Source organism: Colletotrichum graminicola (genome assembly GCF_000149035.1).
Source record: "Colletotrichum graminicola M1.001 genomic scaffold supercont1.70, whole genome shotgun sequence".
NCBI classification, from domain to species: domain Eukaryota; kingdom Fungi; phylum Ascomycota; class Sordariomycetes; order Glomerellales; family Glomerellaceae; genus Colletotrichum; species Colletotrichum graminicola.
In genome coordinates this window covers 109,924-123,022 of record NW_007361074.1, presented here as the reverse complement: position 1 = coordinate 123,022, position 13,099 = coordinate 109,924, and the positions used below count along the sequence as shown (strand labels likewise).

Genomic DNA, 13,099 nt, shown 5'->3' with positions numbered 1-13,099 from the left:
TATCCTGGCCAAAAATTGCCGCGATTATAAGGTTGGGACAATTACGGCTTTCCGTATTACAGTACCACAGATCCGTGGCCCACCGTTCGGGAACTTCGCAAGACGTCACATTCCCCAAGGCAACTACACGTGTCTGCAACGCCAAAGGTCCTATTTGTATGGGCTGCACGTGAACGCAATACACATGTACAAGTTGATATCGAGTCCCTTGTAAGCGAGTGCCTGTCCCGGGGGACCCGTGGAGCCGGCAGGGCCACTGGTTCCAGGCGAGTATTGTCAGCAACTGGGTGACGGGGTCGGTTTGTCCATTCTCGTAGTCCTCGTGATAGTGATCATCGGTCTAATTGAATGTGCTCGACCTAATTCACAGTATAGTGGCAAACCGGTGGCGCTGATGCCGGTGCTTGTGCGGGCGGCGGAGGCGGAGAGGCCGGAAGCGGAGCGCTGCTGGCCGCCGATGACCTCGAGAGTGGCGCGCATCTTGGCAGCGCGCTGCTGGGCGACAAGACGGGGATCCTCGTGCTGGGCGCGGTCGCACCATACGGTGGCCTTTTGCTTGCGGAGGAGGGCGACGTAGCCGGTGGGCTGAGGGCTGCCGCCGGAGCGGGACGAGGAGGAGCGGCGCAGGTCATTGGTGGGGGATGTGCGGTAGGCGGCGGGAGGTGGCACGCTGGAGGTGGTGCTGAAGGTGTTGACCGAGGGGGAACGGCGGCTGTGCTGCTGGGAGTTGGCGCTGATATGGGAGAGGCGGGTCGGCATCGGGCTCTGGATGGCGGTGGGGAAGACGCTGGAGGATGTCGTGCGTGTGCGGGAGTGAGAGTAGACGGTGGACGAGTCCATGGGCTGCTGCCGCCGGCTTGCCGACGGGTCCAACATGGCGGGGGGGGTATTATGATGTACGGGCGTATGCGTGGGCGTACGATGTGTGGGCGGCTGGTGTAGAGGTGGTTGTTGCCGTCGGCGTTTGTCGTCTGTGACGAGGGGTGAGGAATGCTTCGACCAGGCAGACAGGCGATGTGGTGGGGCTGCTGCTACTGGCGATATCGACGTCGACGTCGACGTCGATAGAACTGTAGTCGTCGCCGTGGTGGCGGTGGTTATGGTCGTGACCGTCGGGTATAACTTTCGTCTGGCGTAATCGTCGTGGATGGCGGTCGACTTTGATTGCTCTGCTTTCCTTCCTGGGCGAGCCAATGCAGACACGAGTGGGGGGTAGTTCAATGTCGCCCGCGGTGCATGAGGAGGAAGAGAAAGGGTAGAGAATGTAATGGAGAGAGGAGGGAGGGGGAAGGGAGGGGAGGAGGAGGAAGAAGTTGTCGTGAGGTACGAGGTTGATGTATATTATATGGGGGAGAGAGAGGAGGACGGAAGAGTAGGAGATTGGAAGTTGGGCACAGAGAGGATATTATCTGGTCAGGCCATGCCAGACAAGGCCGGGGTGTCTGTCAGGTCAGGCAGGACAAGGCAAGTCGGGTCCCCGGGCGGGCGAGTAAGTTTTCCCATAGGCGAATTGTTGAGAGCTCGCGGGGACCTTTTTAGCGCTCTGTGTGCTGCTGTGATGCTGAAGGGAGTGCTGAGCAGCGGAGGCTACTTGGTACGCGGGAAACGAGGGGGGGGTGTATGAAGGTAAGAAGGGGTGAGCGGGGAGGGAGAGAGAGAGAGAGAGAGAGAGAGAGTGAGAGAGTGAGAGAGTGTGTGAGAGAGAGTGTGAGAGAATGAGAGAGAGAATGAGAGAGAGAATGAGAGAGAGAAAGGTTCCCAGGGTCGGGAAAGCCGAGAGGGGCCAAAGTTTCCCACGCAGAGGTACAAGGATACAAGGGTACGAAAAGGTACAGGGGTACATAGGGGTGCGAGGATACGTCGATGCAGGGGTACGTACAGGGTGGATACCATTGTACAAGAGATACGTACACAGCTGGCGGAACCTTGAGGATCCAGAAGTATGAGAGCGGAGTAAGAGTGACAGTGAGAGAGAGAGAGTGTGTGAAAGTGAAAGTGAAAGTGAAGGTGAGCGTGATAGTAAGAATGACAGCAACAACAGGTGAGAGCGAAGCTAAAACGTTTAAGCGACTGCGCCCGACAATATGGTCATGATCCTGTCGCTCTCGTTTTGTTTTTGTTTCTGTTTCTGATCTCCCTCAACTTTTGTTTTGTCTCCCCTCTTCATTTTCTTTCTCTGACTGGGTTACTCCTGATTCAGACATCCATCCTACTCTTCCAGGCCCTCACCCAGACGCGCAATCGTTGTTCAATTGACCGCCAGATGAGCCCTCTTAAGTTAAGTAGGTAAAACGAAGGGTCGACAAATGACGGGGCTATGATCCAGGGCCGAGAGGACGATGAACGAGCAGGCCCATCACAGACCAGACAGACTCCCCTGTGGAGCTCATATGATGGAAGAGTCGGCAACCTAGCGTACAGATACTACTACCTAGGTAGGTAGATACCTTGCTGAGTCTCTCCAACTCTCGGGCCAGGGACACGGCCTATAATCTGTGCGCCTCTTTTTCTTTTTTCATTACCTGCACTAGGTACTACGGATACACTTACACTACGTAGTATCTTTCCCCTCCCGCTGGGCCCTGGGTGCGGTATGCTACTATGATAGTCTTACCTGTAAATCCCCCCTCTCGAAGCATGATGCTGGATGAGGCACGTTTCGTCGATAGTGCAAGGGCCGATGAGGACCCTGAGGGCTGGAGTCTGTATCCGTATCCCTACTGAGCCTACCGAGTCTCCGCAGATGGAAAGGGAGCTAGAGACGCGGAGAGACGCGGCCGAGGGGAAGAAACAAAACAACAGGACACCTTCCTCTATCCGTACCTACCTGGGCGTCGTCTTGAATGTTATTGTTTTGCCTGCTGTTGCTGCCGCTGCTGCCACTGCTGCGGGTCTGAGATGAGAGACCGAGATACCTGGCGTGCAACAAAGTCGACCGATTGAGGTAAATAGCCTCACTTGTCACTTGTTCCGGTCCTCTCAGTGAGGGGCCGACGGTCGCCAAGGTGGTGGGATTGGGGTGGGGGGAGGACCAAGAGGTGGGGGAAGCAAGGAGGGCCTGCAAGCCAAGCTGGAAGCAAACAAGCAACGAGCACGACGACGATAACTGAACTGGATCGTATGCCAGTACGGAGTGCTGTGCTGATACATTACTAGTAGTATGCAGACGCAGAGAGTGTCAACCTGCCCGGGCACGGCACCGCCAGATAACAAGGCGACAGACCGAACCCCTCCCCTCCCCGGTCCGGATTTAAAATGGCATCAACAGGTTCATGGATAACGCGCAGAGAACAAGACCGAATTGTGACGACGGCACGCACGCTAGCCCAGCAGCAGGGCTCCGAGGTAGGTATATCACGGCGCCAGTATACTTTCGTCACTGAACCCCATCTCTGACGCTACGCACTTGGATAGACAGGACTAAGGTGACATGGGGCCCGGTCCAACGTTGCATGCGCCCCGGGTGCACCTCAGCTCTCTTCTGCCTCTGCCCTGGCTCGCACTGCTTGCTCTGTGAGTGGCTACTCTTCCTCTCGGCGCCTCTCTCATCCACTCGCTCCCAGCTCCTCTCGCTCACACTCCACATGGACAGACACATGGGCGTGGATGTGTCTGTGTGCGTGTGCGTGTGTGTATGTGTGTGTGTGTGTGTGTGTGTGTGCTCGTCCTCTGCTCCTCCATTGGCTCGCCTCTTCCCTCTCTTTCTCACTCTCTCTCTCTCTCTCTCTCGTCTTGGAGCGCTGTGCCCTGGACAGAGAGTACTGTACGATCAACACCACGCTTACTTTTACCCGTACTCTCACCGCCAGCCTTGCCATCGGGGTGGAGGAGGATGGCATCCTCACTTTCTCACAACCATGGGAAACCTTCCTCATCTCTCCCCCCCAACGGACTTGACACAATGCTGCACGCAAAAAAGATGCGTTCCTCGCCCTCGTCCGGGCCCGAGCTTCCGAGCTGCGTGTGCGCCGGGAGAAGAAACATGTCGCCGTCATGAATAAAACATGCTGCAGGCGCCGTCTCTCCAGGCTTCCATGCAGGTTACAAGTCTGTTTTCTTACGTGGAGACCGTTCCCGTCCCAAGCGCCGCCGTCTTGGTTGACGCCATTAACAACGCTGTTAATGCTGACGTTACTGGGTTAGCGTACCCATATCGGTGTCGGTAGAGAGAGAGAGAGAGAGAGAGAGAAGCATGCGCTCTGTATGTTCACCCCCCCCCAAATCTCGATCGATCCCTCCCACCATGTATTTCACCGAGGAAATCCCACCGACGTGCTATCTCTCGCGGTGTACTATCCCCAGAACAGGCTCGGGTACGGTAGTATTGGCGTGGGCTCTCTCTCCAGCACGCGCGGGATAATCGTCGCCCAATCACCGCCGACGGCTGTTGATGTAATGCCCTTCCCTCGCTCTCTCTCTCTCTCTCTCTCTCTCTCTCTCTCTCTCTCTACTACCTACCGGTATGTAACCCCCTCTTCGGTCTCCAGTTCGAAAAGACACCGACGGTGCACAAACCCGTCAAGCAGTCAGTCCACAAGCGGCGGCCGGCCCACAGACGTCGTTACCAGGAATCCGGAGCAGACGATCAAACGGCCTCTCAGAGCTAATCAGCATGTAGTAACATAGTACGAATACCTATGTATGTATGTATGTATGTATGTATGTATGTATGCCTGCCACTGTCACCGAGAGGGAGCGAGTCCCAGCCAGCGGGCCCCAAAATGGTCCGCTGCTGTGTCACCGGCTTTGCAGATTTCTTGTCTTCTTTTTTCTTTTCTTTTTCCTTTCCCTTTTTCCAGGTTTCCAAGCCGCTTGGAGAGGAACGATGACGGCCTCGATCGATCTCCGACGCACGTACGGGCCATCGCCTTGAAAATGCATTCACGAATACCGGAATATGTGGTGATCTCCAGGGCCCCCTTCTTCCTCGTCCTTGCGCGCTCTCTGTCTCTCTATCTCTCACTCGCTCCCTTCGCTTCCGCTGCCGTCCGCTCGTCCCTTGTCCTAATGGACCGCCGCTGCCTGCTGTTCCCTTGCCTTATGGTGTAAACTACCCAGTAGGGCCCTTAGTTTACGTCCAACCCCCTGATAACTGCTCGATGGTCTTTGCTCATTCCCTCCTCTGCGTTTCCCTGTTTTCCTTTAGGGGGGCGGATGAGGGGGGTGTTCCGTGAGATCGGATCGGTGTGCTTATATTCGGTACCAGTTCTTTACTTTTGCCTCTTACGCTTCAGGCCCGGCCCCCCCTGATACCTTGATTTTGGTTTTTTTTATGCTCGAATGGTTTTTTAATATTTTTATTTTATTTTGCCACCATGATAATCCTTCAATGACACACACATCAACGCACAGGTAACCACCTCTCGCTCCCCTTTGACCTCCCCCTTGTCTCGCCGAAGCTCGATTTCGCGGGTCGGGAAAGCTCCATCGACTGCCCGATGAGGATGATCGGAGGGGCGACCGGCGGGCCGGGTGTATCCAACTCAGAGTCCGCCAGCTCACCTCGCAGGGTGTTTGTAGAGCAGCGAGTTGACGGTGATGTAAGATGCGGCAATCGTCACTCCGGGGAGCCGGGTGGTGGGGGAAAGGCCAGACATGCGTGCCCGCGGCGTCCATGACAGTAATGTGACAAATGATACACGGCCGACATGTCCTCATCCTGATACTTTCTCTTCCCCTGGGGTTCATCATTGGGGAACGTCTTGACGAGCAAATGATCTGATGCCATAAGCCAGGCCCGTGTTTGGGTTTAAGAAAGCATCCAATGACACGGGGTGGTTAATGCCAGACGACAGTCCTTCATGCCATGCCGCCCCCCCGGCTGGTGTTTTGCATGACAATGCGGAGAATGAGAAAGAGAGAGAATGCCACAAACCCCTTGCCTGCAGCCAAAAAGAGACACCCTCCCCGCCCAACACAACATGTGGCCGTAATGCGTAATCCAGAGAGCCAGTGCAAGTCAAGACTCAGCATCGCAATCGTAGTCACTCACAGCCTTCATCCCGCCCAGCTCCCGAATGCCGTCCAGTCCGCCCTGAAACGGCACGCCTGCTCTATCGCTAGCTCCCACACAAGGGTAGCAATGAAACATGGGATACCACGCCACAAGCCTACTCAGCCCATCTCGACAGGCGACGCACCTCGCATTACGTGCATGTACTCCATAATCACTGGCAAAAGGGTGGAACAATGTTGGACTGAGAACCCGCCGCCTCCTATGGATATCTCCAACTGTCTTCCTTCTCCACGCCCATACCATAAGCAAGCACTCCGATAAGTGGGAGACGTGCATATGTGTGTGTGTGTGGAGTTAATGCTGTGCAGATTCCGGTGAGCGTCCGGTGCCGAGTCCGCAGGGGCTACATGATAGTAGGTATGGAGACGAAGGCGATATGATATGGCAGGCTTTGCGAGCCGTTGTGTCTGGTTTGGAAGAGATAGATGCGGATTTGGCCTCCGTCCGTCCATCCCAAGGCCCACATACACTTCGAAAGGGGGGATGGATGGAGGATGTCTGACGTCCTGAGAGCCTTGCCTCCTTTTCTCCTTCCAAGTAACCAGATCAATATCACACTTTAACTAAGCCCGTCTTTCGTCATCCCGCTCCTGCAGAGCTTGCATTCACCCCCCGTTCCAAGGTCTGCCACCCAACAAGTCCAACGTGGCGACCCGCCTGAGGATGATGGATGACGGGGCCCGGGACCGTACCAAACGGCGCGTTCGGTCGGTTCTACAACGTTGCGGCCAGACATTGCAGACATGGGGGAGATGGTAAATGGGATAAGACCACGGAGGCGACAGTTCATTCAACGAAACACATCAACGCCGCGTTCCCAGCCCCCCCCCCCCCTCCCCATCCATCAGTAGGGATGCAGCTGTGCCTCTCTCGCAGGCCCATTGGTCGCGCAATCCCAACCAGGCCCGTCATGTCGCCCAACACACGTGGAGGGGTATGGCGGGGGAAGTGGAAGCATTGACGCTGACGGTAGCGACCGGGTTCCGAAACGCCATATCTCTTGCGTGATGGCCAGCATTCTGGCCTTGGAATGGAGTGTGATGAGGTCAAGACAAGGAACAACAACCTGGCCTTTCCGAGTGTGATAATGCGTCTCCCGATGTCGATCATCCCTATGTCCAACCCTCTCTCGGCGCCCCTTGATGGTGGTATTCTTCTTCGGAGCACACTGCGGTCACGTAAAAGACGAAACTTCAACATCTCCAGTATTGCATGATGCTGCCAACTCAGACCCGGGACCGAACCGCCATCGTACCAAACTCTGAACCCGTGATGTGCGGCGGGACCTGGTGCTTCCATATCCTTTTTTTTTTTTTTTTCATTTTGCATTGTGTTATGCCTGACTGATACTCAACATACCACCGACCACTTTCCTCTCCAAGAGGTCGAGGAACGGGAACGTCCACAGACGCCCATCCCCCCCCCCCCCCCCCCCCCCCGCAACGGTTCATCCGTGACAGATCAGACCGTCAGACAAGGCGAGCTGAAGCAAACACGCACCGCGCACCTGTGACCTCTTCCGCCAGTGCGCGACGGCCGAGGAGAAGGAAAACAGGTTATGGCGTCGTAGCACAGCAGGTGAGGTCTCACAGACAGCACCGAAAGGGGGTAGGGCGAGAAGTGTCACCGCCGCCGGTCACGGCTGCGATCGGATTAGACAGCTCCGAGACGCAGGGCGGCCCAAGATGTATGTTTGTTTTTTCCCTGCATCTCCAGACGGCGAGACATCCATCTCTCCTCCCATTTCTCTCCGCGCCCCCCCCCTCTCCCTCCTCGACCTCGGGAACGGACCTGGGCTCGAAAGAAGAGAAAGACGAGGGCGTTATCCTTTCGCTGTAAGCACGGCCGACGGGTGTGAGCCGAATCTGGGGAAACACTACCTCTCTAGAGGGCAGGCTAGTTGCCTTTGCGTCGACGATCCATGCGGCCCTGACGGACGCCCACGCCCAGGCGAGCCAGCAAAAACCTTGTTTTCTTTTTATACAGAGTATCCGTATACATAGTGTATTTTTGACAAATTCATTCCCTGGCGCTATCGAGCTGAGCAAAGCTAAGCTGCAAGTCGGTGAGACACATACCCTGTTGGCCCGGAGCTCTAGCTCGACCCGGGTGGTGGGGGGTCATATACCTCCTTCGTGGACGACACCGCTGCCGGGGGACGCCTGTGTGAGCACAATGTAGGGTAGACAGGGCGTGGCATTTCGGACGAGACAAAAACATTGGGGATTCCGTCCCATGCGCATGGTACGGACGCTGGCGCGGCAGAAAGCGTGAGAAACGCCTCCGACAATCTCCCCCACACACCTCGTTCGTGGAAAACCACCACGATGGCTTCCTCCCCGGACCCCTGGCCGCATTCCCACTCTGCAAGTGTGCAAGGACCGGCATGCCACTCGGCCAAAAGAAAGCCAAGGGAAGAACTCCATCCCACACACGCAGAGAGACACACATACACAAGCATGAACCCCGAATAAGGCTAAAGCCCCCCCTGGCGTATTGGGGCCCGTGGGGGAGGGAACAGGATCGAAGCAGACCATGCCACGCTTCTGGCTTGCTCTCGTCCAAGCTCCCCTTGGGCGAGCCGAGCGAAGCACTTACTGGATACCAACAAGACGGACCCATCCATCCCCTGGGCCGCCGCTATCGCCATCTTAGGCCCTGCCGACGTGAGACAAGCCACAGGTTTGTCTAGTGAGATGCAAGGCTGGCTCGCGAGGAAACGCCGTTTTTGTATATAATCTCGCCGGCCACGTCGGCACGCAACTGATCTAGCACTTGCAGAGTCACAATATTGATCCCCCCCCCCCCACGAGGCTGACATCGTCGTCTCTCCCGGGCGGGGGGAAGACCCGAGAAGGACGGGTTGGGGATTCCCAAGAGTCGCAGAACGCACATATTAGGCTTTTCGTGTCCCACGCCGCCGCCACCATGCACGCACCGTCTCTGCATTTCACCGCCTCTGTGTAAGCGCGCCTCCATCCAATAGTCTCCACGACGCTGCATTTGTCACTCCCTGGGGAAAAAGAGGCTTCCTTTCCCAGGAGGAGGTGCTGTCACGAGGGGGGATGGGGCACGCGGGCTGAAGAGGCTGCCTGCATATCTCGGCGCGGGATTGGGAACACCCAAGGTTTACTCGAGCTGCGGTGAGGTGCTATTTTTGCTTCCTGGACGCCACGCCATCCCACCGGGACTGCAGGCCCCCGGTCGTGTAGTTTAAAAATCGGCAGACATTCCCGTCCACGAGTCCCAGCTGGGCCTTGTCAAGGGGGATATCTCTCTGCGTAGAAGGTGTTCACGGACCGGTAGAAGCGCCCCCCTAATGTGACCTCTACGCCAAACCATCCCCAGCCGAGCTGAGCAACGACCAGGAAGAAGCGTGTGCTTCGGTATCAGTATGTGCTCTGAGCTCCGTTCGTAGCGGCGGCAATGTACCGCAGCCGGCTTCTGGAGTCTCGAATTCGCGTCCCCGGCTGGATGAAGTCGGCTAAATACTACACGTACGGATGCAAGTCCCCTCCGTGCCCCCGGCCTGGCTTGTCTTTCTGCCGAACCGGGTCCCCTTTGGAGAACGGCCGCCTTCAGGCCCGCATGCCGCGCCGGACGACCAAGATTGGGTCAGATCGTCTCCAGGAGCCCCGGGAGGTGCCCACCTCGACGGCCGGTCAGCTTACGTCCCACGATACCGCGCACATTACACACTGCACGTTGAATCTCTGGCGGATTGGCGGTCAGAGGACAGGCTCATCACGTCTTCTCTCTAGCCAAGAGTCAATGAGAGAAACGTCCGAGATAGCAATCGGCACACGTCATTGTGGTGTCGAGGGGCTATAGCCGCACCGCGTTATCGCTGGTTGTTTGCCCATCCTTTCCTCAAGCCCCTGGCAGAGAGGCCTCTAAACAAGATTCGCAACCCAGACCTTAACGATACCTATATCAGAGCGTGTTAAAGACCTAGGCGAGAACAACCCCCCCCCCCCCCCCCCCGGTCCTATATCATGCGTGATATAGGATTAGGGCAAGCAGACTAGGTGTTCGCAGCAGCGCGAATAGCGGTAGAGCTTTGGCAGCCGAGCCCAAAACGCCCAGCTGATCCTCGGCGCCAGCTAACCGACCAGACCCGTGTCCGTCGCATCTCTGTTTGTCATTTAGGTGTTCACAAGGATGGTTTGCCGCGAATTACAGCCAGCAACCATCGTGAGAGATAAAGGCCCCCCCCCCCCCCCCCCCCTCGCGGTCAAAGGTCCAACGCCGCATAGACTACCTGATGTATGGGTGACGGCCCAAGTAAAGCCCGGATAACTTGGCCAGCCTCCAGGGAACGAGCGGCCATGGCCATCACCACGCACGGTGGGAGACGTTCTGGCTGGCTCCTCCGTGCCTGCGACGAGGACGGCAAGACTGTGACAGCAACTCTAAACACCCCTCCTCAAATCCCTCTGATCCTTTCCCACGGACGGGAGAGGTTGGTTGGGAACGACCGGCCGCCAATTCATGTCGGTGCAGCCCCTCTCCCCAAACAACCCGGCGCCGCGTACGCTGTTTTAGAAAAGAAGCCCTTTGACCTTTGCCTCTGCGTCTTTGCGTGATGTCCTGCTTCAGAAGGCCGCGTTCCTCACCACGAGACGGGGCTGAGCGTATGGGACTTTCGTCAGACGCAGACACACACACACACACACACACGCACACACACATACACACACAGAGTCGGCAGCAGAACACGAAGACAGCTCGGTGCAGGTTGCATTGCTGATTGGCACCTTTCCGGGGCGCCTGCGAAACATCGCTGGACCGTGCGGTGTCAGTGTCGGCACAAGCGTCAGGAACCTTTAGAAGCAGATGGATGGATGCATGGTTGGATGGATGGATTGTATGGCGTGTTGTTCCTGACGTTTTGCAGGGTTTGCTATGATCTGAGAGAGGCCCTGCTGCCCAGCCAAGCCCTCCCCCCCCCCCGAATCGTGTGTCTTTATTCTCCGGAGCAACAACCGCTTGCTGCGTACGGAGTACATGGCAAACGTGGGGTCACATCTCGAGAAACCTCGCCTCCGTGGCATCTGCAACAGGCGATGGGACGTAGCCGCACACTACCTCCGGTCTCCCTCCGTGCCATATCCAGCGTCATGGTCCCCGAGACTTGCTGGCACGCCCGCACACGCCCGGATGCGGTAACTGCTTCGTTACTTACTGTGACCCAGCCACACTGCTCGGCCGATACCGCGGGCACGGTACAATCTATGCACATGGCTCATGTGAGCGAGTGCTCTCCAGGGGTAAGGGGGGTACGAGGGGGCTCTCACGCGCAGAGAACCGGCGTGGATCAGGAACCAGGGAACCAGATGGATGGCTCCATGTCGCGACAAGGACGAAGAAGCTTCAGGTGACGATGGAGAGAGACGATCAGGAATGCGCCGCAGCAGCAGCAGCAGCAGCCATGGCCACGCAGCGAAATCTTGCTTTTGAGTCAAGCGCGCGCGACTATCCTAGATCCTCGGCGGCTCTATCCCCCCCCGTAGATAGGCCCTCCATGGCGAGGTATCATCGAGGCCACCCCTCTATACCGTTTCTGATATGGGTTCGGTGAAGGAGGTCGGCGTATGCTGGCGGGCGTTACATCCTTTCCCAGAGGCGTGCGTGGCCATGCGCATCTTCGTCCCCGGTCCACCTCCCCACCTCCCCAAAAATGCGAATAGCTTCGCTTCCCATTGTAACCCTAGATAGTTTAGGACGGGCCGGTCTGGCACCCCTCAGTCCCATTGCGCTTGAACGTCCACCTGTAGGTATCCGTACTATGTACAGGTATATGCGCCAAATCTTGGTTCTCGCCGTTTCGCCCGACTGGGACGGAAACGGTTTCATGCATGTCTAGTCCCGATTCCTGCCATCGCGCCGCCCCCCCCCCCCCCCGAAACATCACCAACCCGTGTCCCGACCTAGACCCGTTCCTGTCTCTTCGTCCGGAGCTTTGAAAAAACCTGCTTTCCAGAGAACACATCTCTGCCACCCCCTCCCTTTCCAAGAGGTTCTAGCTCCGGACTCAGTCAAAGTAAACCGTCCCCGCCGGCCGGGGAGAGAGAGAGAGAGAGAGAGAGAGAGAGAGAGAGAGCTGCTGCGGTGTACGATATGGGCTAGCAGCGGTTCCGTTCGGCAGACAACTCGCGCACAGAAGGCCGATCAGCCATCTATAGTCCGATCTCGTCGAGGCCTACCGTATCCACTCCGGGTCCCGCCACGCATACAGATGGTGGCCCCGTTGGTCATTCGCCGCCGTGGACCGACGCCTCCCCCGGTCAGGTAGGCAGTTTTTTTCGGTTTGTTTGCTTGAGCCCGGAGTGTTCCAAAGAAGCACCGATCCGTCGTGATGGAAAGTCTTGGAACAGGTGTGGGGAGGGGCCGAGGACATGGAAATGGCACTATGCATGCATCCTGTCGTGGGGGGTCATCGGGATTATGGAACTTCGGACGGCTTATGGTGCCATCTACAACGCCCACTCCGGACGGGCAGCCATTCTCCCGGCGGAGCGCCAATGGGATCAGGCAGATCTGGTGACTTTCCAACCGGTTGAGATGTGCTGGCCAGGGGCTTCCTCCCGGGGGTCATGGTCAAGAGAAGGACTCGGACCTTCACGATGCTTCAATATTCTAAGCCTTTCCAACCCGGAGAAGATCCTCCTTCCACCCTTGTCCCCCTTAATTTGCTTTACCTGATACGTCTGATAGGGTTTCCGGGAGATGCTGATAGACACCTATCTTTATCCACGGTATCCGGCAGCTGGGAAAATCGCGATCCAAAGGTCCCACCAATAGCTTGACACTCTGCGAAGCTCTCTCTGCGCCTCACCCCCCCCTCTTCTCCCCACGACCGGGAGCTACCCCGCAACGTTACAACCGTATCGTCAAGCTTCAATTCACTGAGAAGGGCAATGAGTAAGATCCGTGCCGCAGAATGCCGACAGAAGGAGGGGCTGGTGCTGCGTGGGGGATCTCGCCCGAGTATATCGCCATTGCTTGCTGTGCCACTCTCATGATTCACTGCACACGATGTCGAACCGGACGAGTTCCAACGAGGACATCACCTTTGGAGTT

General features: G+C 57.0%; 1 protein-coding gene across 1 annotated transcript; it reads right to left on the bottom strand.

The window, feature by feature from the left end:
- Positions 1 to 276: 276 nt before the first annotated feature.
- Positions 277 to 876, bottom strand: GLRG_10999 (uncharacterized protein; the record flags this gene model as incomplete). Its single annotated transcript, XM_008101633.1, has 1 exon — positions 277 to 876. The coding sequence occupies one exon, from the start codon at positions 874 to 876 to the stop codon at positions 277 to 279; it is 600 nt and encodes a 199-aa protein (XP_008099824.1).
- Positions 877 to 13,099: the final 12,223 nt, after the last annotated feature.